General features: G+C 56.1%; 2 protein-coding genes across 2 annotated transcripts; one reads left to right on the top strand and one right to left on the bottom strand.

Annotated features, from left to right (window-relative positions):
- Positions 1-648: 648 nt before the first annotated feature.
- On the bottom strand, positions 649-3023 carry LOC308229905 (bone morphogenetic protein 2-B-like; the record flags this gene model as incomplete). Its single annotated transcript, XM_080634234.1, has 5 exons — positions 649-1040; positions 1458-1656; positions 2086-2208; positions 2549-2685; positions 2762-3023. 5 exons carry the CDS (start codon positions 3021-3023, stop codon positions 649-651), a joined length of 1113 nt encoding a protein of 370 aa, XP_080490360.1.
- A 14459-nt stretch (positions 3024-17482) lies between these two features.
- On the top strand, positions 17483-26433 carry LOC308229793 (excitatory amino acid transporter 5-like; the record flags this gene model as incomplete). Its single annotated transcript, XM_080634084.1, has 11 exons — positions 17483-17710; positions 19896-19975; positions 20837-21049; positions 21321-21363; positions 21586-21808; positions 23387-23486; positions 23692-23925; positions 24858-25052; positions 25653-25787; positions 26091-26190; positions 26296-26433. Exons 1-11 carry the CDS (start codon positions 17534-17536, stop codon positions 26431-26433), a joined length of 1638 nt encoding a protein of 545 aa, XP_080490210.1. The 5' UTR covers positions 17483-17533.
- Between the last annotated feature and the right edge of the window lie 443 nt (positions 26434-26876).

Genomic DNA, 26876 nt, shown 5'->3' with positions numbered 1-26876 from the left:
GCATTGAATAAACCAGGTCAAACTCATTCCCATTCCCAGTCGTTCAATAAACTGCTTGTATCTCGGGGGGGAAGAAGGGACATCTCCAGCTTCCAGGGAATGGGGTCAGCGCCCTCCCCTCCCATCGCTGGCTGGGCAGTGGTTGAATCTCCATCTGTTTCCTCCCCATGCCCCTGAGGTGTTTGCTCGCCCCCTTCCAGCCCCATCCAGGGAGGTCCCACAAGCTCTCCTTCTCAGAAAACAGCACTTTTAATAGTTCCTCTGGGTTCATTTTACAAGTCTCAGCAATGCAGAAATGTACAGACATTTACAGGGCCCTGTACAGGCGGGTTCTCTCATATATTAGTGCTCTTGCTATATACATATGGTACAGCCTGTGGGAAGCCTCTGCCAAGGCAAAATCTGCATCCCAAGATGATGCCCCAGGGCTGCCGAGCTGCTTGCGCTCCTTCGGGTTGATTTAATCCAGGCTCGGTCCTGAGCCTTCCCGTGGGTGACAGCAGCCAGGGCAGGGTCGGGCACCCCCTTGCTTTGCTCGCCCCATCTCTTTTAGAGGGTGTTGCAGGACAGAGATCCCCAGAGATGCTCTGGAGGGAGCAGGAGCAGCCTCTGCCGTGGTGGTGCTTCCGCGTCCCTGCTCCTCCTGCCTCAGTGGCAACCGCAGCTCCCGGCCACCATGTCATCGTACTGCTTGAGGACCACGTTCTCATCGTCATCAAAGTAGAGGAGGTTGATGGAGTAGAGCTTGTCGGGCACGCAGCAGGGGCTGTTCACCCCCTCGCTCAGCTTGAGCGCATTGATGATGGACTGCACGGTGGCGTGGTTGGTCGGGCGCATGTTCTCGCCCAGTGGGAAGGGGCAGGAGCCTTTGCAGTGGTAAGCGTTGTACCCCCGTGGAGAGATGATCCAGCCTGACCAGCCGATCTCCTCGAAGTCCACAGACAAGGGGTGCCTCTGGCAGGGCTGGAGCCGGTCCAGCGAGCGCGTGCTGCGTGGCACCGACAGCTTGGCGGGGACAATGGGGGCCTGAGGCTGGGAACCTGCCAGAAAGGAGCACCCGATGCCATCAGCATCAAACCAGCACAGGAGGCAGCCCCCACCGCCCACCCCTCCTGCAGGATCAGCCCTTTGGTCACAGCCCAGCTCCAGCCCCAACCTCACAGCCCCATCGGCCGCGCTCATCAGGGTGAGCAAAGCCCAGATCTGCACAGACTGAAGCAGGAAGGAGATGGCCTCTCCCTCTGGCTGGAGAAGGAGCTTTGGATTTGACAGGCTGAGAGAGCTGGGCTGGGGCAGCCTGCAGAAGAGAAGGCTCCTGAAGGGGAGACCTGAGAGCAGCTCCAGGGCCTAAAGGGGCTGCAGGAAACCTGGAGAGGGGCTTGGGACAAGGGCCTGTAGGGCCAGGCCAAGGGGAATGGTGGCACCAAGGGAGATGATCCAGGACACATGAGACCCACCTGGGAAGCCAGCCATGGCAGGAGATGCTCCCCGGCGCCCATCATCTGTGAACAGGACCAACATTGGCTTCTTGCTCTCGTGGTGGTCCCTGCCAGACGCAAACTGCAGCGGAGGGGGCTCGAGGGCGCTTCCCCCCAGCCCCTGCACTGTCACCAGCAAACCCTGGTTGCTGCTTTCATCTTCAGTCCACTCGAGAACCTGGGGGACCAAACCAGTGTCACTGAGGCACAGGAGACTGGGACAGGCTCTGCACTGGGCAGATGCCCGGCCAGCAGAGCTGGTGCCCGGTCATCAATGGAGAGGGGTGAATTGGGACTGATTTCCCCGCATTGGGAATCCATTGGGACTCCACGTCCCAGCCATGGGAAGGGGCTGTGCTGGGGCTCAAGGGACATGGAGGCAGGAGCCAGCACTAGTGAGCAGTGGGACTTGTCTGGGGCAGGACACAGCAGCCCTACACGGCTCTTGGTTGCCCCCCCGTCCCAGAGACTGCAGAGACTCCAGGCAGGGAATTGCATTGGAGCCTGAAGAGCTGCTGGGAGATGGAAAGGGTTAAAACAAGCTCCTGCACCCAGCCCCAGGGTCCCCTCTGTGCCCCCCCCCCCCGACCAAGGGCAAGCAACTCACAGCCTGGGTGATGGCGAAGACCTCCCAGCCCGAGTCCTGCAGCGGGACCAGCCTGGCCGCCAGCAGCTTCCTGCCCCCCGGCGTGGCCGCCTCGCTCCTCTCCAGCACTTGGTAGATGCTGACCTGGGGAGGTAGCAAAGGGGGTTATAAACTGCCCAAGGGAGAGATCCCAGGCACAGGAACTGGGGGGACACAGGAGGTGGGGAACTGGCAGCTTGGGTGTGCCCGAAGCGACGGGTGCCTTGGTTGCTGCATGCAGGAGCTGGGATGATGGTTAACAACCATCGTGGGCAATGGGATGGCCCTTGGTCACAGGAATTCCCAGAGCAGCGCCGTGCTCCCACTGCGGGTGAGTGACTGCAACGTGCCAGTGGCAGCCCCACGTGCAGGCAGGGGCACATCCCAGCTTCCATCCCTGTCCTCAGCCTCGTGCCCATCCTGTCCCCATCCCACCCCCCCTCACCTGGCACAAGTGGTGCCTTTTGGGCCCATCTGTGACCCTGGGCCAGAGGCGGAAGAGGTGCAGCTCTGCCGCCAGGACCTTCTCGCTCTTGGCCACGCTGGAGAGGACGAAGAGGAACCGCATCTCCTCGCTCTGGGCTGGAGGAGAGACAGGGTTGAGGAGCAGAGACAAAGCACAGCCCCACCAGCACCTCAGGGACCCCCCAACCCTTACTCTTATCCAAGAAGCTGCGGACCGTGTTGCCCTCCAGGATGTCGGGGTTCTTGGTGACTCCATCCGCATTGGCGACGGTGTTGAACAGATCCACCATGTACTGGGGTGGCTGCTTGACGTGAGCCGGGGGGGGTGGAGGGTCTTCCATGCCAAAGACTTCCAGGAGCCTCTTCAGCGCCTCAGCTCTCCGGCTCTCGGCTCCAGCCGGGCTCGGGCACGTCGGCTTGGCCAGTGCCAGCAGCAGCAGGACAGTCCCCAGCATGGCTCTGCCGCCCCTGCCCAGCCCCGCTCCCCTCTGCCTCCCCCGAGCTGCATTTATAACTGGCTGCAGAGAGCGGCTGGAGGCAAACCTGCGCTGGAGCAATCAGGAGGGCAAAGAGAGCTGATGGCCGTGCTAACAAGGTGTGAAGCTGGGCTCCGGCTGCTCTGCACCAATTAGCCCCAGTACACAAGTGGAGGGGAAGGTGACTCAGCCCGGGGCTGGTGTGGGGGGACCCGGGGGTCTGGGGCCACGCAGCCCCTCTGCCAGGCCCTGGGTGGGCTGCGTTTGCTCTCCCCAGGGGACTAACGGGTATTTAATGATGGCACTAATGGGACAAACAAGAGGCCCTTTGTTGGAGCACTGCAGCCCCGCTGAGACAGCAGCCCTGTCCCATCCCTGTCCTGCCGCTGCTGGAGCATCGGGGGGCTCGGTGTCCCCATCCCATGGGGTGTCCATGAGTGAAGCAGCGGCTGCGGCAGGAACCCACCAGCAGGAGGAACCAAACTGAACCTAAATTGCTGTTTAAATGGATGATGGGATAAAAGCCAATTCATTTGCCCTTATTGCCCAGTCACAGAGAAGCAGGTTGGTGAAGGTGGATGTGTTGGAGCACTTCTCCTTACCTTTGCCACTTCTTTCAATCCCATGTGACTGAACAGAAAGAATTCCTGCTATATGATACTCACCAGTGCACCAGACAAACAGAGCAGGATTAGAAAGGCCTGATAGATCCCATAGGGAATAGGAAACCCACCTGTAAATGAGGCCCAGAGGGGTGGGCTCTGTAAGAAGCTTGGCACAGAGGGGAAGGTGCAGAGGCAGAGCCAGCACTGTCCATCTGTCTGTCTGCTGGCAGGGACAGAGCAGCACCAAAGGGTTCCAGGACAGCACAACAGGAGACAACCTGAAGGCTACTTCCCAACTGGTGTCTGTGATGTATTCTAACCCAATGCTTGGCAGGTGAAAGGGATGTTCATTATCCAGAGCAGGCAACGGCAGGCTTGAGTTAACAGAAACTATTCCTGACCTCTGGATCCTTTCCCTCTGCTTCCCAGCTCAGCAGCATGTCCCGCAGCTTAAGTGGGGCTGCCCACAAAGGACTCCCTGCCCCACCATTGCCTCTGTGCCAGTTTTCCTCTCCTCTTTGACTCCTGCTTCCATTCTCTAAGCGTGCACGCCCCAGCCCGTGCCAGACGGCTGCATCCCACCACATCCCAGTGCATTCCCTGGATGCTGGGGCAGACAGAGGGGCCTGGAGCTGCACAGCAGAGCCCAAGGAGCTGCAAATTGCCCCCCACGGTTATTTTACAAGCTGCAAACCATTTTGGAGAAGGCTTCACTTCTACAGGAGCTGTTTCAAACAGCTTCTATTCAACAAAGCCCACATAAACGGCCTTGTTACATTTACATAGAGCACAGACAGTTGGGGGGGTCTGGCAGGAGCCCCCCCCCGCAGCTCTTCAGCCCTGCTTCCCCCTGCACTTGCACTGCTGGGGGCCAGGGTGGTGCAAATGTGGTCTTGGTGGCTCTGAAGGAGAGGACACTGCACCAGTGAGAGCTGCGGTGCTGGAGGCAGCTCTGCCCAAAGCAGACATTTCCCTCTGCCTTGTGAGTCCCTGCAGTTAGAGAGAAACCCAGTGCCAGGGACACCTTCCACTAGAGCAGCTTGCTCCAAGCCCCATCCAACCATCCTCATCCTCAGGTCACGCTTTGTCCACTGTGCAGTGTGCTGCTCTGCTCCAGCCTTGTCCCCACACAGACACAGCCCAAGGGTGAGCTGTGGGTGCTCCTGTGTCACCCTCCCAGATCCTGCCTCGGGAGCTGTGGATGGATCACTCAGAGAGGAATGGGAGCAGCTCAGCCCCACCTCTGGATGTGTGCAGCTGTGCTTACCCAAGTGAGCAGCATCCCCTGAGGAGCAGCTGCCCAAGCACCTTCTACCCCCATTTCCTGCAGAGATTTGCAAAACAAAGGCATGAACATCCCCTGCAGCACCGCAGTGGGACACCCCTGGCAACCCTCTGACCCCCACATCCTCCAGCTGATCCTACAGCCCCAGGAAGGGGCAGCAAAGCTTGCAAGCAGAAGTATTTGGGGGGCGCGGCAGTGGGTTTTGAATCTGAGGTCCCTGTGCACAAAGGTACCTTGAGGTAGGGAGCAGAGGCTCTGCTGAACTGAGCTTAAGATGTACTTGAGGATTAAGTAATTGTGAGTCCATCTGCAAGGGACCACAAAAGAAATCCACTGTGAGGAGCTGCAGCATCTTCACTGGGGGAGCTGCTGTGGGGCACAGACACCACATCAGGCTCCAGCATCCAACACCCAGCATGGGAAGTGCTGTTTTCTGTGTAAGGGTCCCCACATGAGAGTCTGGGCTCGTTTATCCACCATGGCAAGGCCTCAGTGATAGGATTTATTCCTTCATCTCAGTTTCAGTGCACAGGGGAAAGAGGTTGTTCTGGGTGCACCCTGTGAACCCTGCACTTGAGCCTGTGAAAGCCCCATCTCTGGGGCTGAGCTGTTACACATTAGCTTGGAAAAAATAAAAGGTCTTGGAACATGAAATATCCACGGCAGCACTTTTTCCAGAGACACCACAGAGCTGGGAACAGGATCACATGGGATCATTCAGCATTTCTCTTTTAGGTTGAAAGAGCTGGGCTGGTTCAGCCTGGAGAAGAGAAGGCTCCTGAAGGGGAGACCTGAGAGCAGCTCCAGGGAACCTGGAGAGGGGCTTTGGACAAGGGCCTGTAGGGACAGGCCAAGGGGAATGGCTTTAACCTGCCAGAGGGGAGACTGAGATGAGCTCTTAGGCAGAAGCTCTTCCCTGTGAGGGTGCTGAGGCGCTGGCACAGGGTGCCCAGAGAAGCTGTGGCTGCCCCATCCCTGGCAGTGCTCAAGGCCAGGTTGGACACAGGGGCTTGGAGCAAGCTGCTCCAGTGGAAGGGGTCCCTGCCCGTGGCAGGGGTTGGAGCTGGAGGAGCTTTAAGGTCCCTTCAGCCCAAACCATCTGGGATTCTGTGTTTCTGTGCAAGGGCAGGTGGTGGAGCCGGCTCTGGGGCTGCAGGACCAATTCCTGCTTTGCCTTTACTTTCCCTATTCAAGCTTTAACTCCATGACAAATTCCCAGGGTAAAACCTCTGTTATCTGGGATTCGACATAGTCTGATTGTTAATGAAGAGATGCAGAGAATGAAGAGGGGCTTGGGGTGGACATGGCCCACATCCTGCTGCCACATCACCTCCAGGCCAGGACATGCCACCTCCATGGCAGGTCTTGGGCTTTGGCTTCTCAACAGGACCTTGGCTTACCCTGTCCCAACCCCTGGGTGCAGGTCCTTCAGGGTTTGCGTTTGGTTCCTGGCTTTAAACTGGTTGTGGGAGTTTCCTGCCCCCTCCCAGCTGCTTCATCAGCTGCTGGAGGAGATTTCTTTGTCCCAGGAGGTGTTTCCAGGGGAGGGAAAGGCACTTTCTGAAACGAAACCTCTCAGCGATGCCTTAAGAAGGGGGCACAAAATGACCCCCGATTTCTGGAAGCCGGTGTTTCTGGGTGAGATTTGAACATCCTCCTCCACGCATCCTCTGAAGTTGCCAGTCTTTAACATGACACTGAAAGTGTCAGCCACACTTCCCAGGGGAAAATCCAGAAGGAAAAGTGCTGAGACCTGCCTGAGGGCAGAGGCAAAGCTGGGGCTGAGTCCACATTTCCCAACCCTGGGCCATTATCGCTGAATGAGCCACAGTCCATTAACCAACCCTGGGGACAACAGCACCATCCAGCACCTTCCAGTCCCATGTCTGGGCAGCAAATGCTGATTGCCCACCTCTGGAAGCAAGCACTTCTCGCTGCCTAATTCCCTTTTCCACTTGCTGTGTCTTGCAGCTGCAGCACACAAGCCCGTGGCAGGGGTTGGAGCTGGAGGAGCTTTAAGGTCCTTTCGAAGGTGCCAGTGACACTTAGGTTGTTACAATGACACCATGCTGGCATTCAAAATAGGGCTTTGGGGTTTTTGGGGGGGGCTACAAGTCCAGCAATCACAGAAATTGATGGAAGCTGCACACCACTCTGCACACCACAGCTGCGAGCCCCATCTCCCTGGAGCTCAGACAGCTCCTGAAGGACTGGGCTTCATGTAAGGAAACAAATAGCAAAAGCAAAATGCTGCTAGAAGGCATCCTGACAAACCTACCCCATCACCCCAGTGCTGCAGGAGCCCCATCCCTGCATCCCAGCAGCAGGAAGGGGAAATCAGAAACCAGCTCTTCAACCAAAAAATACGTATTAAAAAGAAATGAAAAGTGTTTGGCCAAGAAACAAACACGTACAAATTAAACACAGGTCCATTGCAAACCATTGCCCATGCCCGAGCTGAGCCATCCTCCACTCACAGCTCTCAGGTGCTGCAGGGACCGGGTGAGAACTCTGAGCAGCCCCCACGCAGGCAGGAGGACACCAGGAAATGACTCAAAAAATAGTTATGGAAAAAGGAAATAAGAAAATAATGATGCATTTCAAATAAAGAGCTTACAACGACTTCAACATCATACAAAATACGACGGCTGCTTCTCAGTCCTAGGAACCATGTTTGAACTCTCAGCATCCTGTTAGCCACTCTGTGTCCATCTCTCTATTGCTCCATCGCTGTCCAGCTCAATCCAAAGTACCTACAAATGAAAAGAGTATTAAAACCTATAGCCTCAGGCCTCAGCAGTGCAGTTGTGACGCTTGTTCACAGCTGCCAAAGGAAGATGCAGGAACCTTTTACAGTTTAAGCAAATCACACGAGGTAAACCCAAATCTAGCTACAAAGTGGTGTGTGTCTCAGGGTCCATTTCAATTGTGTTTCACCTTTCCGAGAGGGGCCTAACAACTTACACTATTAATTATTAAAGATATGGAAAGAGGACTCTGCACACAAGAAAGTTCTTTCCGCCTCATGAAGGAGATCACATAAAATACTGAAACCAAGCAGGAGCTCACCTTCCAAAAAGGCAAATTCATCAATAGCTTCGATAGCATTATCTGCAAAGTAAATGGAAACCAATTAACATGGATAAACCCACCCCATACTGCACCTGCTTCAAACAGCAGCAGCTGGAAGCACACTGCACTACAGTGACCAACTGCAAAGAGGCTGACTTGGTTCGGAGCTGGTGTGTGAGATTATTGCCATCATCACTGGTAGAAGAGAAGTTTTCCTTTCTCTGAAGATGGGAGAGAAAGGGAAGCACCTATGGTTGCTTCATCACACTGAGGGATGAAGGGGGGAGCATCCATTGCTAAGCACAGCACAGAATATTCTGCCATACCCAGGTCTTTTCTCTGCAGAGTTTTCCTTTTCCCTTGCTGAGCATACACGTAAGCATCTTTGGCGATGGTTTCAACAAACAGCTCCTGCAACACAAACACAGGACAGTTTCACGCGGGGGTGAGAGAGGAAAGAGAGAATATCCCGAGGAAAGGCAAGGTCCTGCAAGTCTGCAGGAGGGAACCACAATCTCCACCTTCACATTCCCCTTTTCCAACAAGTTGATCTGAAAACGATCAACGCCGCTGTTGGACAGTGATGCACGTGAGAAGCAAAAGGGAGGAGACTGAGAGTGTACTGGACAGAGATGGTTCCCCTGGAGAGCTCTGGAGCCCAGCTACACGCAGCTGCTCCTGGGGCACATTCTGCAGGAGGAAAGGGGTCAGCAGATAAAGTGGGTTGAGCACAACCGTCCTCGTACGTGGTCATCTCAGCCGTGGGAAGCAGATGCCCGGAGACCAGAACGTGCACGCACGATGCGGAAGCCGCTCCACAAACAGCCCTGGCTGTGCCATGGGAGACCCTTTCCGAAGGAGGAAGCCCCCCTCTGTTGCACACAGCTCCGGTGCGCACACCGCAAACCCAACCCGCGCCACCGGGGGGCTGGAAACCCCCCTGCGCGGGCACAGAGCTCTCTGGACACGGAAAGCCCCGCGGCTGCCGGGGCTCTGCCCGCTCCCTGCCCCGGGTCCGCGGGGGGGGGGGGGGCCGGGAGAGGAGCCCCAGCGGAGCCGCAGCGCCGGGGGCAGCTCCAGGGCCCGCCCCGCGGCCTGGCCCGGCCCCGTCCGCCTCCCGCCACCGCCCCCCCAAGGCCGCCGGGCCCCCGCACCGCCGCCCTCACCGCGGCTCGCGCCAGCACGAAGACGGCCTCGTGGCTGGCCAGGCTGACGTCCGGGTCCGCCTTCACCAGCGCCTTCACCCGCGCCAGCGGCAGCCGGGCCCCGCGGGCCGGGCCCGGGCACACCGGCCCCGCCGCCTCCTCCCCCGGCCCCGCCGCGTCCGCCACTGGCACCGCTACGGGCACGGCTCCCGCCGCCGCCGCCATCCCGCTCCCCGCGCCGCGCCTGCGCGGGACTTGCGGGCGGAGGGTGGGGAGCGGGCGGAGAAGGCCCCGGTCCCGCGGGCTGAGCTCTAGGTACGGCGCTTCCTTGGCTCCCGTCACCCGGATGCGGCCCCTGACCCTCCCCTTCGGCCCCCGGCACCCGTGAGCCCCCCTCAGCTCCCCCAAACACCGCCCTTGTGCCCCGAGCCAGGCACAGGCCTTGGGCTCCCCATCGCCCCCGTGCCCAGGATGGGCTTTGGGGCCTCTCCATCACCCTCATCCACCCGGACCGTGAGGGTGGCACCTCTGGTGCCCAGAGAAGCTGTGGCTGCCCCATCCCTGGCAGTGTTCAAGGCCAGGTTGGACACAGGGGCTTGGAGCAAGCTGCTCCAGTGGAAGGGGTCCCTGCCTGTGGCAGGGGTTGGAGCTGGAGGAGCTTTAAGGTCCCTTCAACCCAAACCATTCTTTCGTTCTATGAAACAAGGCTCTCTCCATCCCACCTGTGCCGGGTGGGATCAAATCCTCCATTGCCACCTTGGGCACTCACCACCCTGTGCAGGACCCCTGGGGAATGCTGCCCTTGGCCAACACACGCTCATCCCAGCTTTTCCCCCGTCCTTGATGCACTGGCGCTGCTGGTGGGACATCTTCTTGAAGGGCTGGAGGGATGCACTATCCCAGAGCAAGGACATCGGCGCCTGCCTGCAGCCGGCCAGAGCATCCCTGCCATGTGGCCTCGCTCAACCTCTCAGAGCTTTCCTGCCTCTAAGGCAGTGAACCATGAAACCAGGACATTTCAACACACAGATGGCCCAACCTGGCATTGCACTGTGCAGGGCGCTTCCCCTGCTTGCCAGCGGAGGTTGGCTCTTCAATGGCGCAAATGTCCTTTGATTGTGGGTATGTTGGAAAGCCGTAGCCTTCACCCCTGCCCTCCTGCAGAGCTCGGCTATCCAGGGCTGTGCTGGTTTGGCTGTGCAACCCCTGTGAACCACCTCCACCTTCTGCAGATCCTGTGGGGCTCTGAAGACCCGACCCACATTGGGTGCTCTTCGGCCACCATCAGATGAAAATGTCCTCCCAGCTCATCCCTCGCATCCCAAAGTCACTGAACTGCAGGCTCTTTTCTGGATGAGGTTTTAAGGGCAGCAGGGCTTGGTGGGCTTCAAACTTCCCAAGAGCAGCAGAGTCCAAGCTAACAGTGCACTAAGAGCTGCTCCTCCTCCTCTTCCTCCTCCACGTGCTCTTGCATGGTCAGGCTACAGCGACTTCCTGGCGTTGCACACAGCTTCTCACCACCCGTTAGGAAGGAGCTGCTGGTTTCAGGTGAGGGGCACCTCAGAGAGGCTCCCCTTGCATGAGTCCTGCCTCATCCAGCCAGGTATCCAGCCTCTGGTGTCCTTCAGGAAGGAGGTGAGCACGCAGGAAAGCGTCCGCTGATGGAAAATGGTGAGTAAGAACCAGAGCTGGGCTGTGCTGGACCTGGGGATGGGGCACAGGGAGCAGAGCCGTGTGTTCTGCTTGGAAAGGCTTTGGGAGTAGCCTGATGAGGGGCTGGATCGGGTCGAGACCGTCACTCCTCCTGGAAGACCAAGTCCAGGTGGACGTTGTACAGCTGAGCTGGTCGGAGCTTCCAGGGTCTCTGACCTGTTCCTGGGCTGGGTGAAGTTGGGGTGAACACAAACATCTGTGAAGGAGGCAGAGGAAGCCAGGAGAGCACCACCAGATTCCAAATGTATTGGAAAACCTGGAGTCGATCACAGTGACCTGAGGGCTCTGTGCCAGGGCAGTGGCTCCAAAACTGCTGGTTACAAACCTCTGAATCATTCAGATGCCAAAAATCTCAGTGGCACCTTTGAGGATCTGGAAGAAGTTGCTTTTGGGTAAGAGCCTGGTGTCCCTGGCACAGTGAATTTGTGCTGCTTCAGCACAGGCTACTCCCAGAATGCTGCTTACAGCAGTTAGCAGGGAAATTAGGGTGACTGCCTAGGGCTGGGAGGGGAAGTGGCACCATTGAGGTGTGTGTATACATTTGTACATCTACAGTTCTGAAAGTCCTGCACTCGCTTCTTTGCATAAGAGCCTTTCTGTTGTGAAAGAGAAGAATTACACAAACACAAACCCAAACTGAAATCCCAAAGGGAGGAGAGCATCAAAAATCAAAGCCTACGCCTTGCCAAGGGCAAGCAGGGCAGCCAGCCCCAGTGCAGAGGGACGCTGTGGTCTGTGGACAAGGTGGGGGAGAAAGAAGGAGGAGGGTTAGAACAGTGGAATAGAATAATGGAATCCCAGACTGGTTTGGTTTGGAAAGGACCTTAAAGCTCTAGAGCAGCTTGCGCCAAGCCCCTGTGTCCAACCTGGCCTTGAACACTGCCAGGGATGGGGCAGCCACAGCTTCTCTGGGCACCCTGTGCCAGCGCCTCAGCACCCTCACAGTAAAGATAATCTCTCCTTTCCCATAAGGTCCATCTGGGAAGCTTAGGAAAAATGTCAGCCCCATCCCAGCCGAGCTTTGTCCCATCCCTCAAACCTGGCACCCTCTGAGACTCATTCAGCTTCCTCCTGGAAGCCTTTCTCTGGAGGCTTCAGAAATAAAGGTGCTTTGTGGTCATCCGGGAAGCTGGGGCAGCTCTGCGCTGGGGTCTGTCGTGCACGGTGTGAGCAGCACAGGAAACGCACTGGTCACAAAAGTAGGGCAGAGCTGCTGCTGCTTGGCTGTTTTCTGCACCCAGCTTTGGCAGCCTGAGTGTCAGCAGCACTGTCCTGGGTTTTCCTGCTGCTGATGGCTCCTGGTGTTCTCCCGCACCAGCTCCTGCCCCACTGCCCTGGGTTCACCATGGACTTCATGGGACCCAGGACCAGGGCAAGGCAGTGTTGTGGAAGGTGTCCCTGCCCGTGGCAGGGGGTTGGAACTGGATGAGCTTTAATGTCCCTTCCAACCCAAACCAGGCTGGGATTCTATGTTCTAAGGACCACTGAGCACATTCCATGGAGAAGGCTTAGTGTGAGGCCATGTTGTAGAAATACTGCATTCCCCAGAGGAGGACTTTGACTCGGTTCCCTCCCTGGTGTTTTAACTGGAGCTTTTCTTCATGGTTGCAGACACATCTGGAGAGGAAAGAGGCTGTGGTGAGGCACCTACGGGCAAAGCTCCAAGGAAACAGGAGAGACCCTCCCATAGTGGGTGGCTGCCCCGAGAGTCGCTCTGCAGCGTCCCTTGCAACAGAGCCAGGACAGACCCCCCTGCCAGAGGCCCCCCGGAGCAGGAGGGTGGACTTCAGCAGAGCTTCTCCATCACACAGTAAAGGTGTGGGACCGTGTTCACCTCCTCATCCCACCGCCGAGCCCCAGGGGTGGGTGGTGCAACTGAAGAAGGGGACTGCTCAAGGCGACAGCTTCCACTCAGCCCCTGCCAAGCCAGGAGGAGGAGATGTATTGAGCAAGGAGGTGGGAGCCACGTCTGATCCTCCCCGGAGAAGCTCAGCCCAGCAGGCACGGCCACTCGCCAAAGCCAGGGGCGCTCCAGCAGTTCCTGTGCAGCCCACGGGGCACCCAGCTCAGCCTCTGAGAAAGCCTTTGCCACACATCAAGGCACTGGGAGCGAGGCCAACCAAGCCCAGGCGTCCTCCTGTCGTGGATCTGGAGAAGTTTGGTGCATCTGCACATCCTGGGACGCCCATCCATCCTGCCACGGAGCCACCAAGGGGTGCTCAGCTGGGTACGGCCACGAGAGTAGAGCTTCTCTTCCTTTCCTTTGGCGAACTGCAAAACTGAGCCACATCCTGGCAATGATGCTCCTGAGCACATGGAGATATCTGGGATTTGCCCTGGCTCTGGTACAGGTCTGAAGTTCGGGGGTTTCACCACATTCAAAATACTAATTTTGATCTCTTCCCTCCCCTTTCATAACTACTCCAGGGAGAAAGTAGCATTAGGGACATAAGAATTGGAAAAACACATCTAAAAACTGCTCTCTGGATCCTGATTGCAGTCAGTATTAGCTCCCCTCATCCTTCTGCACTAAATCTAGCCCAGGGTGGCTCTGACTTTAGGGTGGGTGATAGAGTTGGAGCAAGAATATGAAATAATCCCTCACTGGTCCCTCCTGTTCCTCTTTCTACCATAGGTCACCCCAAACCAGGCTATGCTGCATCAGCCACAGAACGGTTCCCAGCACAGGATGCTCCAAGTGTAACGGGGTAAGGACCAAGATAGCACTTTTATTCTAGGTGGCTTCCAGCCTCTCCAACCCAGTGAGAAAAGCTGGCACATGGCACAGAGCTGCTGTCCCACTCTGCCCCAGACCTGGGACCCGCAGGCAGCCTAACCTCCTCTGGGTAGCCTTCCTCCTGCTCTTGACCCCTTGAGCTCACTGCAAGAGGGCTTTGTAATCACTCTCTTCCTCTTCACAGGGGTGAAGATGAGATATATGATGATGTAGAGCCTGCTGGGCTCCTCAGGAGAGCCCAAGGCTTTCCACTGTCCCCCATGTGCCAGCTGCCAGCAAATCCTTGCCCCAGAGGAGGTGGGTACAGGAGGGTCTGGGGTGAGCACTGCAGCTCAGGGAGCCTCGACACCCCAGCAAGCCCTGGGCAGCAGCAGAGCCCACTGCTCCTGTGCACGGGAGGCTGATGGGTTCTTTGCTGCCTTGTAAATGGGCATGGGAAGCCCTGATCTCCCCCACACTCAGGGGCAAAGTCAGGGGTTGATCCCAGGAGGAGAAGGCTCTTGCTGATGTTTCAGTCCCGTGTCCTGTCTCAGCAGGTGTCTAACACCTTGCAGCAGCCTCATGGCACCACCTCTCCCAGGGTTTGGTTTTACAGGTGGAGATGCTGGTCGAGCCTCTAACGGGTTGGCCTTGCTGGCAGCTGCACAGAGGTAACTGGGGGGTTTACTCTTTCTGAGGGTTCCAAAATGGCCAGGGCTCCTTGCTGCTTTGACAAAGCTGGTGGTTGAATGCTCTCTGCTGGGCTTGCAATGGAAATCTCCATGGTGAAGAGCACAAGTGGCTGGTTTAAACCTGGCCCAAGAGCCCCTGAGTGGGTGAAGGTAAATGTGATGGGGCTGAGGGGGGAGAAGGGGAAGGAGAAGGGAGGGAGCAGAGTGAGGGGTCCCCTGAGCTTTCCTGTGACTCACAATGGCTCTGCAGAGAAGCCCAGGTCCCTCGAAAGATGAAGCCAATGACACTCAAGGAATGCAAGAAGGAAGAGAAGGCAGACAGGGAGTTTCAGAAGAAATTCAAGGTGAGCAGCAAGGCAATGGCAGAGGAGCTGTGCTGCACAGAGACAGGTCACACCTTCCCTGTTCCCCACTGAAGCATCCCCAGATCAGACCAGTCCCACACACCAGTTGCCTTGCTTTTTCCAAGGGAGAGTGGATGGAGCTGCCCGGCTCACACTGCCCTGGGGGCAGCTGCTGAGCTGCAGCACTCACTGCTCTATGTGTCTCAGTTTGAAGGAAGCATCAATGTCCTGACTCAAATGATGGTCGACCCCGCAGTGATGGAGAAAAGGGGTGGAGGGAAGAACCTGCCACTGAGACGAGGAGAAATTCTTGATGTTATTCAGTTTACAAACCAGGAGCAAATCCTCTGCAGAAACAGCCAGAGGAGGTGTAAGTCTGTGGGGGCTGAGGCTTTGCCTTAGTGGGGATCACTGCACACACAACTTTGGGAACAAGTTTCTTCATGCAGACGCACACCAGTAGACAGCAGAGGCATGCCCTTAGCCATGGCATGTACCCTGGCTTCTCTTTGCAAAACATCCCGCTCTTCCTCCTGCCTGGCACCAGCATTCCAGCTGCTAGCCAGGCTTCTGTCTCCCTCTACTAAAAGCCTTTCCACTTCCCACAGTCTCTTGGCCACCAGCCTGGCTTTGCAATATGCACGGGCTCCACAAGCCACGTTACACTGAAGGACTGTAGCGATAGGACAAGGGTTAATGCCTTGTACTTAAACAGGGGAAATTCACGTTAGATAAAAGGAAGAAGCTCTTCCCTGTGAGGGTGCTGAGGCGCTGGCACAGGGTGCCCAGAGAAGCTGTGGCTGCACCATCCCTGGCAGTGTTCAAGGCCAGATTCTATGGTTCTATGATGCTCAGGTGAAATGGGCTGCAGATCCCATCAACAAAGAGACTGGGATCAGGCTCTTCCCAGCCAGCTGCCACCCAGCCTGGCAGGCTCATTCCCTTGCATTGCCTCCAGCAGGTTCCTCCCAAGGGTCCAGCTTCCAAGAGCCAAGCTCTTCCTTGTCCCAGGCTCTCCCATGGGATGCAAGACACTGCTAAACTCTGTCCTGTGCAGGGGCAGGTGCTGGGGTGAGTCCCTGCTCATGCCCCACTTCCTAACACAACCTGAAATGCTTTTCCTCACTGTTGCAGATGGCTACGTGCCCCGGACCGTGATGCTACACCTGTGAGTACCCCTTCCCCAGCCCTTCCTCCCCACTCCATGAGCTCTAGCAATTGCCCAGTGAGTCCCCAGCACCGAACCAGCCCTGGCCATGGGCTGCCAACTCAAAACCATCCAACCCAGGCAGTTACCATAAGCGTAGCATCAGATACTTACCCTGGGCTTGGAACCTGCTATTTCTGGTGAGGTTCACCATCCATGTACAACAGGAGAGAAGCCAGAGCCATGCTTACCCCATGCCAGAGGATCCCATCTCTGGGGGGAGAGCCCAAGGTTGGGAAGAGGCGAAGGGATACATTAGAAGAGATGGGACATATGTGACAGCAGGAGCTGGGCCTTGGCTCACACCACCCTTGCCTTTCCTTGCAGGGACACTGACATCTATGACGACGTTGAGATTTACGATAGGTGTGGAGGGAACCGCTGCTGTAGCCCCTTCACCAAGCAGGGGGCCCCACAGCAGCACTGGGGCCTCCCCTCCTGCCCTCTTGCCATTTTGCCACTTTCCCTCTCTCCTTTCCCACTCTGTGATTCCCTCTCTCGGGGACATCCCTCCCTTGCTCTTAATTCCCCACAAGTCCCCATGTTCCCCTGTTCACAATTCTCTGGACTTCCCCTCACCCTTTTTCTTCTCAGCTTGCTCCCTCCCCCTGCTGCCAGCCCCAAGGGACTCTCTGATGGCCTTTTGAGACGTCCTTGATCCCCTGGACAACTCAGGGACGCCCTCTCCCAAACAGTTGCTCACTCCCAGCATGCACATTCCCATCCCCTGGCTCACAGATGGAGCTGAATAGAAACAACTGCATTTCAACTGTACTGAGGAGCAAACATTTAATCTGGCAGGGTGAGGATCCATGGCTAAAACCAAAGGCACAAGACACCACCAACAGAGACCTCTCCAAGGGTCAAAACATGATCCAGGTCTCACCTTCTCTGTGGCTTTGTTTTGTCTGTGTAAAATATGGCAATGATATGAGATGGGTTTGTGGTCTTACTGGGGGGGTGCTGTATAAAATCTGGGCAGAGAAGTTTTGATTCAGAGAGGTTTTAATATTTCCCGTTCCCAGAGCATCCTCAGCTGGGAGCAGCACTGTATCCCTGAGACCACCCACCCCATTCTTCAGCTGCTGTCCTGCCCCAGAGAGACTCCTCTCCCCCGGCCTGTGTTTGTGCTGGAGATTGCCCCGACCCAGGGGTAGGAACTTGCACTTGGCCTTGTTGAACTCCATGAGGTTCCCATGGTCCCACCTCTCCAGCCTGTCCAGGTCCCTCTGGATCCCATCCCTTCCAGCGCATCAACTGCACCACACAGCTCGGTGTCATTGGCAAAATTCCCCACTGGACGTTCTCCAGTTAACTGGGGAACAGTCTTCCTTTGCGAGCTTTGCTCTCACAAAGCCCTTAACAGATGTGGGGCAGGAGGTGATCCTTTTGGATCAGGAACTGTGATGGGAAAGGTGCTCGGGCTGAATCTCTGCTCCCAGCCTGCAGCACGCAGCCGGGTCCCGGTGGGGAGTGGAGGGTTCAGCACTGGCACGGCCGGATGCCAAGCCCAGATTAACCATTGAAGACGTCACTTTCCATTATGGGAAAGGCTCCCAAAGAGCCCTGGAGCTTTTGGTGCCTGGGATTAGCCTCCGGTGTGCTCAGCTCTGGGTGAGGGGCCAGGATCCGGCAGCGTGGCGGTGCCGGCGTGATGAGCAGGGCCAGGAGCTGCTCCGAGGGGCTTTGCCTGGGCAGCTGAGGGTGACCATGTGGGAGCAGGTCAGGAGAGCTTTGCTGGACTCGCTGTCCCCGACCTTCCTGCGGGTCTGGAAGTGGGCACGAGCTTTCTGGCAGAGAAATGGCCTCCTGACCCTCTCCATGCTGTCGGTTGTCACCGGCTGCCTCCTGGGGTTCCTGCTGCGAGCACTGGAGCTGACGGAGCTGGTAAGTGTGACCAGGATGGGGATGGGAGCGAGCAGGGTGGAGCAGGGCAGTTGGGGCAACCAGCCCTGATGCTGGCAGCACATCAGCATCGATGGCCCCAGATGGGCACAGCCCCAAAAGCAAAGGCTCCTGGCCAAGGAACCCGCTTCTCGGGGCAAGTTTCTCCCAATGGCTTTTCTTTGGGTTATTTTCTGACCCAAAAGCTGCCAACAAACGCCAAAGCTGCAGGAGAAATCCTGCATCCCTCCCCTGGGAGCGGAGGCTGTGGGATGGACCCTGAGGGGCTGCAGGAACCTCCGGGTGGGATGGGGATGGGAAAGGGGGAAATGGATGCTCAGTAACAAACAGCAGTGCTGGGGTCTGGGGGCTCCACTCTCCCCAGCTGTGCAGATGCTCAACCAGAGCACGTTTCCTCCCTCTGGAGATGACCCAGCTAATAAATAGGGGGTAGTGGAGAGCCTGGGGGGGGTCACCTTCCCCTGAACACCCCTGGAGACCAAGGCAGTGACAATAATGCACCTAAAAGGTGTTTGCTCAGCGCTTTCTAGGAGCTGTTCAACATCACTGCGCCAAAACCCAGGCCGTTCAATGACATCGGGCACCTTGGCAGTGGCTCAGCCCTGATCTTCAGCCAGGCCTCAGGGAGAGCTCCTCTGGCCCTGAAACGCCCCACGTCAGCCGCTAGGGTTTAGCAAGGTCCTGTCACTTCAATTACACCTCCGGCATCAGCCGCCTGCAGCGGGGGTGAGCTCGGGGCTGCACTGACGCTGCTGTAATCTCCTGCACCCCGGTGCGGATGCCGAGAGCAGCCGCCCACCCCGGAGCCGCAGGGCTCCTGCCCTTGTCCTGCCGTGCACCGAGCCCATCCGCCCTCTGCCCCAGCCCCATCCCATCCTCCTGCCACAGCCCTGCACGTGGTCCCCAGCAGCCATGATGGGAAAGTGTCGGGAAGCTGAGAAACCCACTGGGAAAAGAGAGGCTGCTCGAGTCTGCTGCTGCTCGCACTCCCTGCACCAGCATGGTTTGCCTGGGCAGCCCCAAAGCTCCTTGGGGTTGATTGCTGCAGAGTAACCAAAAGTACCCGCTTGACTTGAGGCCATCTCAGGTCCATCCCTGGCACCTCTACAGCAGCAGTGATGGATGGATGATGGATGGATGGATGGATGATGGATGGATGGATGGATGATGGATGGATGGATGGATGGATGGATGATGGATGGATGGATGGATGATGGATGGATGGATGGATGGATGGATGGATGATGGATGGATGGATGGATGGATGATGGATGGATGGATGGATGATGGATGGATGGATGGATGGATGGATGATGGATGGATGGATGGATGATGGATGGATGGATGGATGGATGGATGGATGATGGATGGATGGATGATGGATGGATGGATGGATGGATGGATGGATGGGTGGATGGATGGATGATGGATGGATGATGGATGGATGGATGATGGATGGATGGATGATGGATGGATGGATGGATGATGGATGGATGGATGGATGGATGGATGGGTGGATGGATGGATGATGGATGGATGATGGATGGATGGATGATGGATGGATGGATGATGGATGGATGGATGGATGATGGATGGATGGATGATGGATGGATGGATGGATGGATGGGTGGATGGATGGATGATGGATGGATGATGGATGGATGGATGATGGATGGATGGATGATGGATGGATGGATGGATGATGGATGGATGGATGATGGATGGATGGATGGATGGATGGGTGGATGGATGGATGGATGGATGATGGATGGATGGATGATGGATGGATGATGGATGGATGGATGATGGATGGATGGATGGATGGATGGATGGATGGATGATGGATGGATGATGGATGGATGGATGATGGATGGATGGATGGATGGATGGATGATGGATGGATGGATGATGGATGGATGGATGGATGGATGGGTGGATGGATGGATGATGGATGGATGATGGATGGATGGATGGATGGATGATGGATGGATGGATGATGGATGGATGGATGGATGGATGGACGGGCAGATGGCTGCCATGTTAGAACCAAGCTCAGAGCTGGGTCTTTTTGGGAAAAAGGTGAATTTATCAGGTTTGAGCCCTTAACCCACAATCAGCATCCACTTCTCAGCTCTCATCTGACACAATGGCTCTGCTTTATGTGCAGGAGAAGCAGTATTTCTCCTTTCCTGGAGAGCTCCTTATGAGGATGTTGAAGATGCTGATCCTGCCCTTGATCACCTCCAGGTAAGACACCATCTTCTGCTTCTAAAATACCATGTCTCCATCATGTTGAGGAGATCACCCCATGATCTGCTGATGAGGAACAGGGTGCCCAGAGAAGCTGTGGCTGCCCCATCCCTGGCAGTGTTCAAGGCCAGGTTGGACACAGGGGCTTGGAGCAACCTGCTCCAGTGGAAGGTGTCCCTGCCTGTGGCAGGGGTTGGAGCTGGAGGAGCTTTAAGGTCCCTTCAACACAAACCAGTCTGGGATTCTGTGACATCACCCCAAAATGGCCTGGATAACCCCAGCAACCCCGGCTTGGTGTCCACCAAACCCCCATGATGGTGGTGGATTGAGGAAGCATCACCCCCAGCAGCTCCCCTGTAGAACCCTCTCTATTTGCAGTCCAGTTTTGTTTAAAAGTAGTTTTTAGGAAAGCTTCTGTGTCCATGAAGTCTGAACCAGCAGCTCTCCCCCTGGGGGAGCAGGGTCCTTCTCCACCAGGATGTCAGAAACCCTGCTAAGACCTTTCTTCACTGCTCCCAGTGATGCACAGCAGCAGCACAGGGCATCAGAGACTTAAAAAGAACGGTGTCATACCCAAAAGAGCAGCGTTAGTTATTCACCATCAAAATACACCAAGAATATTTCCTTCTTTTCCCTTGGAGATAACAGAAAACACAGCCAAGCCTTGAAAAGGGACTGGAGAGGCATCTCCTGCCCTTTGCAGCTTAACTGGGGTTGCCACAACCTGGCACTCGAATGTGCGAGAGCTCAGTGATGCCCTTAAGCATTGGTTCAAAAACTGTCTCTGGAGATGTCTCCCATCAGCTGCATCTTGTGCGGTTTTGGAGCAGACACTGACTGCGATCTCCTCTGGTGCAGCCTCATGTCCGGGCTGGCCACCATGGACACCAAGGCCTGTGGGAAGATGGGGGTGCTCACCATCACCTACTACCTCTGGACAACCTTCATGGCAGTTACTGTGGGGATCATCCTCGTGGTCAGCATCCACCCGGGCGCAGCTGCCCAGAAGGACAAGTACTCGGTGGGGAACATGGTGCTCAGCTCCGCGGATGCGCTGCTGGATTTGATCAGGTACGAGGCAGGCTTTCAGCAGGGGCAGGTTGAGGATGGTGTTTCACAGGCGAGGTCTCCCCATGAGGCTCCTGAGATACTGAGACCTCCAGGGAAACAGACCCACGAGCCATGCTGACAGGCACCAGCACCTCTCTTTGCCCTCAGCTCACACCAAGCTGGTGGTGGCTGTCACGGTCCTCCTGGCCTTCCACCCTCCAGAGGCGCTCCCCACGTGGTTTCCTGTGCTCTCACGACGTGCTTTAACCCCTGTGCCATTGCTCTCTTACAGAAACATGTTTCCTTCTAACCTCGTTGAAGCGTCATTCCAGCAGGTAAGTTCCCTTCCCCTGCCCCTTCCTGTTTCCCTTTCCCTTTTCCCTTCCCCTTCCCTTTTCCTTCCCTTTGCCCTTCCCTTTCTCTTCCCCCTTCTCTTTCCCCTTCCCCTTCCGCTTCTTCCTCCCTTCTCCACCTGGCGTGGTGGTGGCTTTGCCTCTGTGATCAGAGCAGGATGAAGCCAAGAGGACCCTGACCTCCCTGCTTTGCTTCTGTCGCAGTATCGAACGGTTCTGGTCCCGGTGGTGAAGGCTCCTGGCATCCCGAAGGTCCCGGGGAAAACTCTCAGTTTTATCTACTTTGCACCTGACGATGAAAATCCTGCAATCCATCGGCCCGTGTTCCTGGAGCTGACACCATCTCCTGAGATGACCTACAGGACCCTGCCCGGAACCAGCAACGAGATGAACGTCCTGGGAATCGTCATCTTCTCAGCGACAATCGGTACCAACCCAGCAGGGATGGGGATGTTTCCTCCCCCCGTTTTCCATTCTCTGGGGAGACCTCAGAGCAGCTCCAGTGCCTAAAGGGGCTCCAGGAAACCTGGAGAGGGGCTTTGGACAAGGGCCTGTAGGGACAGGCCAAGGGGAATGGCTTGAACCTGCCCGAGGGGAGACTGAGATGAGCTCTTAGGCAGAAGCTCTTCCCTGTGAGGGTGCTGAGGCACTGGCCCAGGGTGCCCAGAGAAGCTGTGGCTGCCCCATCCCTGGCAGTGTCAAGGCCAGGTTGGACACAGGGGCTTGGAGCAAGCTGCTCCAGTGGAAGGGGTCCCTGCCCGTGGTGTTGGAGCTGGAGGAGCTTTAAGGTCCCTTCAATCCAAACCATTTCATAATTCTTTGTGCAAGGGAGAGCGAGGCAGGTTTACAGGGGAGAAAGTCATGGGAAGGAGAAACCTGAAGCATAAGGACAATGAGTGCGAAAGAGAGGAATCAGGAGGGGAAAGAGTAGGAGGAGATGAGGCAAGCATGGGGGCAGGATTACCTGTAGATTAAGAGGTGAGAGCAAGGAGCTTGAATTTAGTGTCTGAGGAACCAAGAAGCCAATTAGAGGATTTGAGGGGAGGAGGCAGTGCTGGAGCCACTGGAGCAGGTGAGAGTGCCTGGTTGTAAAGTCTACGATACAGGGAGTGCCTGGAGGAGACAGCCACGGTGAGACAGGGCAGAGGCAGACCCACTGAGAGACCTTGCAGGGGAGGAGATGTCTATGGCAGGATCCTGTGCCATTGGCCAGCACCATCTGCTCACCATGGACACTTGGGAACCTGCTGAGCTCTTGCTTGCAGGACACGTGCCCAGCTCCAGCTCAGCCAAACGGGGAGAAGGGGCTTTTGTGATCTGAGATTATCACCCAGCACCCTGCCAGCGTGGGAGGGAGGATCAGCACCGGCTTGGGACACAGTGGGAGATCACCTGAGACAGCCTCGGCCTCCCATATGCGCTCCCTGGGTCCTGCACAGGATGGAGGGGCTTTGGACAAGTCTGGACAAGTCCCCTGTAGGGACAGGCCAAGGGGAATGGCTTGAACCTGTCAGAGGGGAGACTGAGATGAGCTCTTAGGCAGAAGCTCTTCCCTGTGAGGGTGCTGAGGCGCTGGCCCAGGGTGCCCAGAGAAGCTGTGGCTGCCCCATCCCTGGCAGTGTTCAAGGCCAGGTTGGACACAGGGGCTTGGAGCAAGCTGCTCCAGTGGAAGGGGTCCCTGCCCGTGGCAGGGGTTGGAGCTGGAGGAGCTTTAAGGTCCCTTCCAACACAAACCAGGCTGGGGTTCTGTGACAATAAAACGCAGCACTGGAGGGTCTGGGCAAAGCTGCACTTTTGAGTGTTCATCCAAGTGGCAGCCACGGTGTCTGACTCTTTCACCGCAGAGCAAGGACAGGGCTGCAACTCATCATCACATCCTCACCTATACAGAACCCCACCAGGCTTTCAGTGGAACCCATTCTGTGACCACCAGCGCCTCGAGACACTTGGCACAGCTCAGGTTGCTCCCAGGATTCTGTTACCACAGCCCTGTGCTTGGTTGCAGGACTGCTCCTGGGGAGAATGGGCGAGCGGGGAGCGCCACTGGTGAACGTGTGCCAGTGCCTGAACGAGGCCGTTATGAAGATCGTCTCGATGGCAGTTTGGTAAATCCCATTTCCACCCCTCCAGCTGTTCCCTTATGCGCTGCCTCATGGGAACGCTGATCACAGAGCTCCAAGTGTATTGTGAGCGCTGGGTTGATCTTGGTCCGATTGCAGCCCGTGGTACCAGACACCGCGGTGACTGCCGTGGAGTGCTTCCGTCACTGCTGCAGCCTCATAAATCATCGTGTATGTTTATTCCTCGCAGGTACTTCCCCTTCGGCATCGTGTTTCTCATTGCTGGAAAGATCCTGGAGATGGAAGACCCATCAGTTATAGGCCAGAAGCTGGGGCTTTATGCCATTACGGTGGTGTCAGGACTGGCCATCCATGGAGTCATTATCTTACCTCTGCTTTTTGTGCTCATCACCAAGAAAAACCCCTTTGCTTTCATCCAGGGGATGCTGCAGGCCCTGCTCATCGCCTTAGCTACCTCCTCCAGGTATGAAAACGTGGCTGAAATACGCTGATGCTCCTGAGGAGGCATCAGGTTTGGTGGAGGGAGAGGATGCGTGCACAGCCGGGGGGCTGGGGGGAACAGGAACAATCCAGAGAAAGCGCAGTTATGCTCCAGCACTATTTGACATGAGAATGTTCCCAGTTTCAGTGGGAAGTGGCATGCTCGACACTGGTCCCCAGCAGGATGAGCCTCAGGGCATCTTTAGACCCAGCCACTGCTCTCATGGGGTTCTCCCCAAGCAAACCAGCAGCGTTTGTGTCCGTGTGAGCTTATTGGAATTGCTGCAGTCACTTTCCTTTCAAAGGATTCAAAACAGGGATTTGGAAGTGCTTTATAAACCAGTGTGGGGTTATGGGCCTGGGTTTGAACTAGAAACATCAAAAGCTCCTCTGAACACCAAAAACCTTAACTCCAGGCCTGTGCATCCCAAAGCTCCTCCAAGGAAAAGTTTTGTCTGAGAAGATTTAAAAATGTTATATTATCTGCTTTATTTTCATTCTTCAAAACATTCTTTAAAAGAAGAAACTTCACGTGAGACACCTCTGCCCATCCTGGAGGATGCACAGCTGCAAACATCTGCTTAGGAACCATTTCACAAGGCAGAGGGTTTCCTGGTCTCTCAAATGCTTCTTCCCATAATCCCGAGAACAGCATCTGGGGTTGTGCCCCCCCAGCACCCCCGTGGGTAATGTGGGCACCAGGGATGTCCACCAAAGCTGTAACCATCCCCCTCTGCTGTTCTGAGAGCGATGCCTTCATCACTGCAATGATGCTGCCCCAGAGCCAGGCTGAGAGAGCTGGGCTGGGGCAGCCTGGAGAAGAGAAGGCTCCTGAAGGGGAGACCTGAGAGCAGCTCCAGTGCCTGAAGGGGCTGCAGGAAACAAGAAGAATCACGATCATCTCTTGTTCTGCAGCTCCGCAACCTTGCCCATCACCCTGAAGTGTCTCCTGGAGAACAATGGAATAGATCGACGTGTGGCACGGTTCGTCCTCCCTGTCGGTGCCACCATCAACATGGATGGCACCGCGCTGTACGAAGCAGTCGCTGCAATCTTTATTGCCCAGGTCAATGAATATGACTTGGATTTGGGACAAATTGTAACCATCAGGTAAATGTGCAGCAGCTGAATTACTTCTCTCCATTTATCTTCTTAGGCTTTATAACAACCTCTCAGCAGAGACCTTGCTACTGCTCAGAGTCAACATTGCTGGGAAGCTGAGGAGTAGGGAAGGCTGCAGCGTGCAGCAGCAGAGCTGGGCTCTGCACCCACAGAATTTGCTGCAAAAACAGAATCAAAGACTTTGCCTGTAGGTAAAATCCAGGCTGCAAACGGGCAGCACGACTTGAGCAGCCTGTAGGGACAGGCCAAGGGGAATGGCTTTAACCTGCCAGAGGGGAGACTGAGCTGAGCTCTTAGGCAGAAGCTCTTCCCTGTGAGGGTGCTGAGGCACTGGCACAGGGTGCCCAGAGAAGCTGTGGCTGCCCCATCCCTGGCAGTGTTCAAGGCCAGGTTGGACACAGGGGCTTGGAGCAAGCTGCTCCAGTGGAAGGGGTCCCTGCCCGTGGCAGGGGTTGGAGCTGGAGGAGCTTTTACTCCCCTTTGGGAACAGAATATCCTTCCATAGAGGAATAACTTACTTTGCCATTCAAACACACTTTGCCTTTCCCCCAGGCCCCCACTATCTGCATGGCCACCTTCTTTTTGCAGCATCACAGCTACAGCAGCCAGCATAGGGGCAGCCGGGATCCCCCAGTCCGGACTCGTCACCATGGTCATCGTGCTCACTTCTGTGGGGCTGCCCACAGACGACATCACTCTCATCATCGCAGTGGACTGGGCTCTGTGAGTGACTCCCAGCGCAGGGCTGGGGGCGGGTGGGAAGTGCCAGCTCGTGGTGCTGCATCTGAAGCTGACTGACCGTGGGTCGGTGCTCTGAGCTTCACAAAGCTTTGTGCCTCCTCCCTGGGCAGGCAGGGATCAGCGTCAAGTCTCCTGGCTGCTTTTCTCTCTCTTTCACATGAAAAGGAAGTTTAATTTCTCAGGTGAAAGTTCCACTCTCGGAACACGAGGTGGGCTCCACCCCTGAGCAGCACTGAGTGCCCAGCACCATCACCAAACGCATCCTCATGGCTCTCTCTTATCCAGGGACCGATTTCGGACGATGACCAATGTCCTTGGTGATGCTCTGGCTGCTGGCATCATAGCACACGTCTGCGAGAAGGACTTCTCTCCAAAGGCTCCTGTGGTACGTGTTGATGGCCTGGGCTCGCAGGGGAGCACCGGGTGACCCCACAGACACAACTCATGTTCTGCCCTAAGAAATTCAATGGTGTTCTTTTCCTTTTTGCAGCAAGATCCAGGAAGCAGCACAGCCAAGCTCCCTTCTGGGGAGGCCTCACACCCGCAGCCCAAAGACAACGTGATTGAAGTGATGGAAGAAAGCTTGTTTGGTCAGACAGGAGTTCATTATAACATCTGCCAGGTGTAGATCGCAGCATTCCTGCGCCTGGGAACTGGATCCTGGTGCTAACCACGGACATGGTGAATGTCCTGTGTGGATGCTCTGCAAGACAAAGGCCTTACTTTGGCACAAGAAGTGGGAAAAACCTTCTCTATTTGAAGACCACAGCACTCTGCAGCAGCACCTGCAGAGCAACCCCTGCACCCGAGGCCACCCAAGGCCACCTCCTGCTTTGCTTTAGTAGAGAGATTACTTTTCTAATCATTGCTTTTTTATTTGATTTCAATTCCTGGGTTCTCAGCTATAAACTGAAATGAAGCAAATCTTTGGAGCTCAAAATCCTGCATTTTCAGCTGGTTGAAACATTCCACCTCGGCATGGACAGTGGGAATCATTTAAAGGCAGGGATGGAAGGACCAGCTGTGTCTGTGTTTCTACTGGTTGTCTTCTTACACTGACCAGGCCCAATT

This window comes from Psittacula echo, assembly GCF_963264785.1.
Source record: "Psittacula echo genome assembly, chromosome: 24".
Classification (NCBI taxonomy): Eukaryota; Metazoa; Chordata; class Aves; order Psittaciformes; family Psittacidae; genus Psittacula; species Psittacula echo.
Note: the sequence above shows the minus strand (reverse complement) of the source record. Positions and strands in the feature narration are given on the sequence as shown.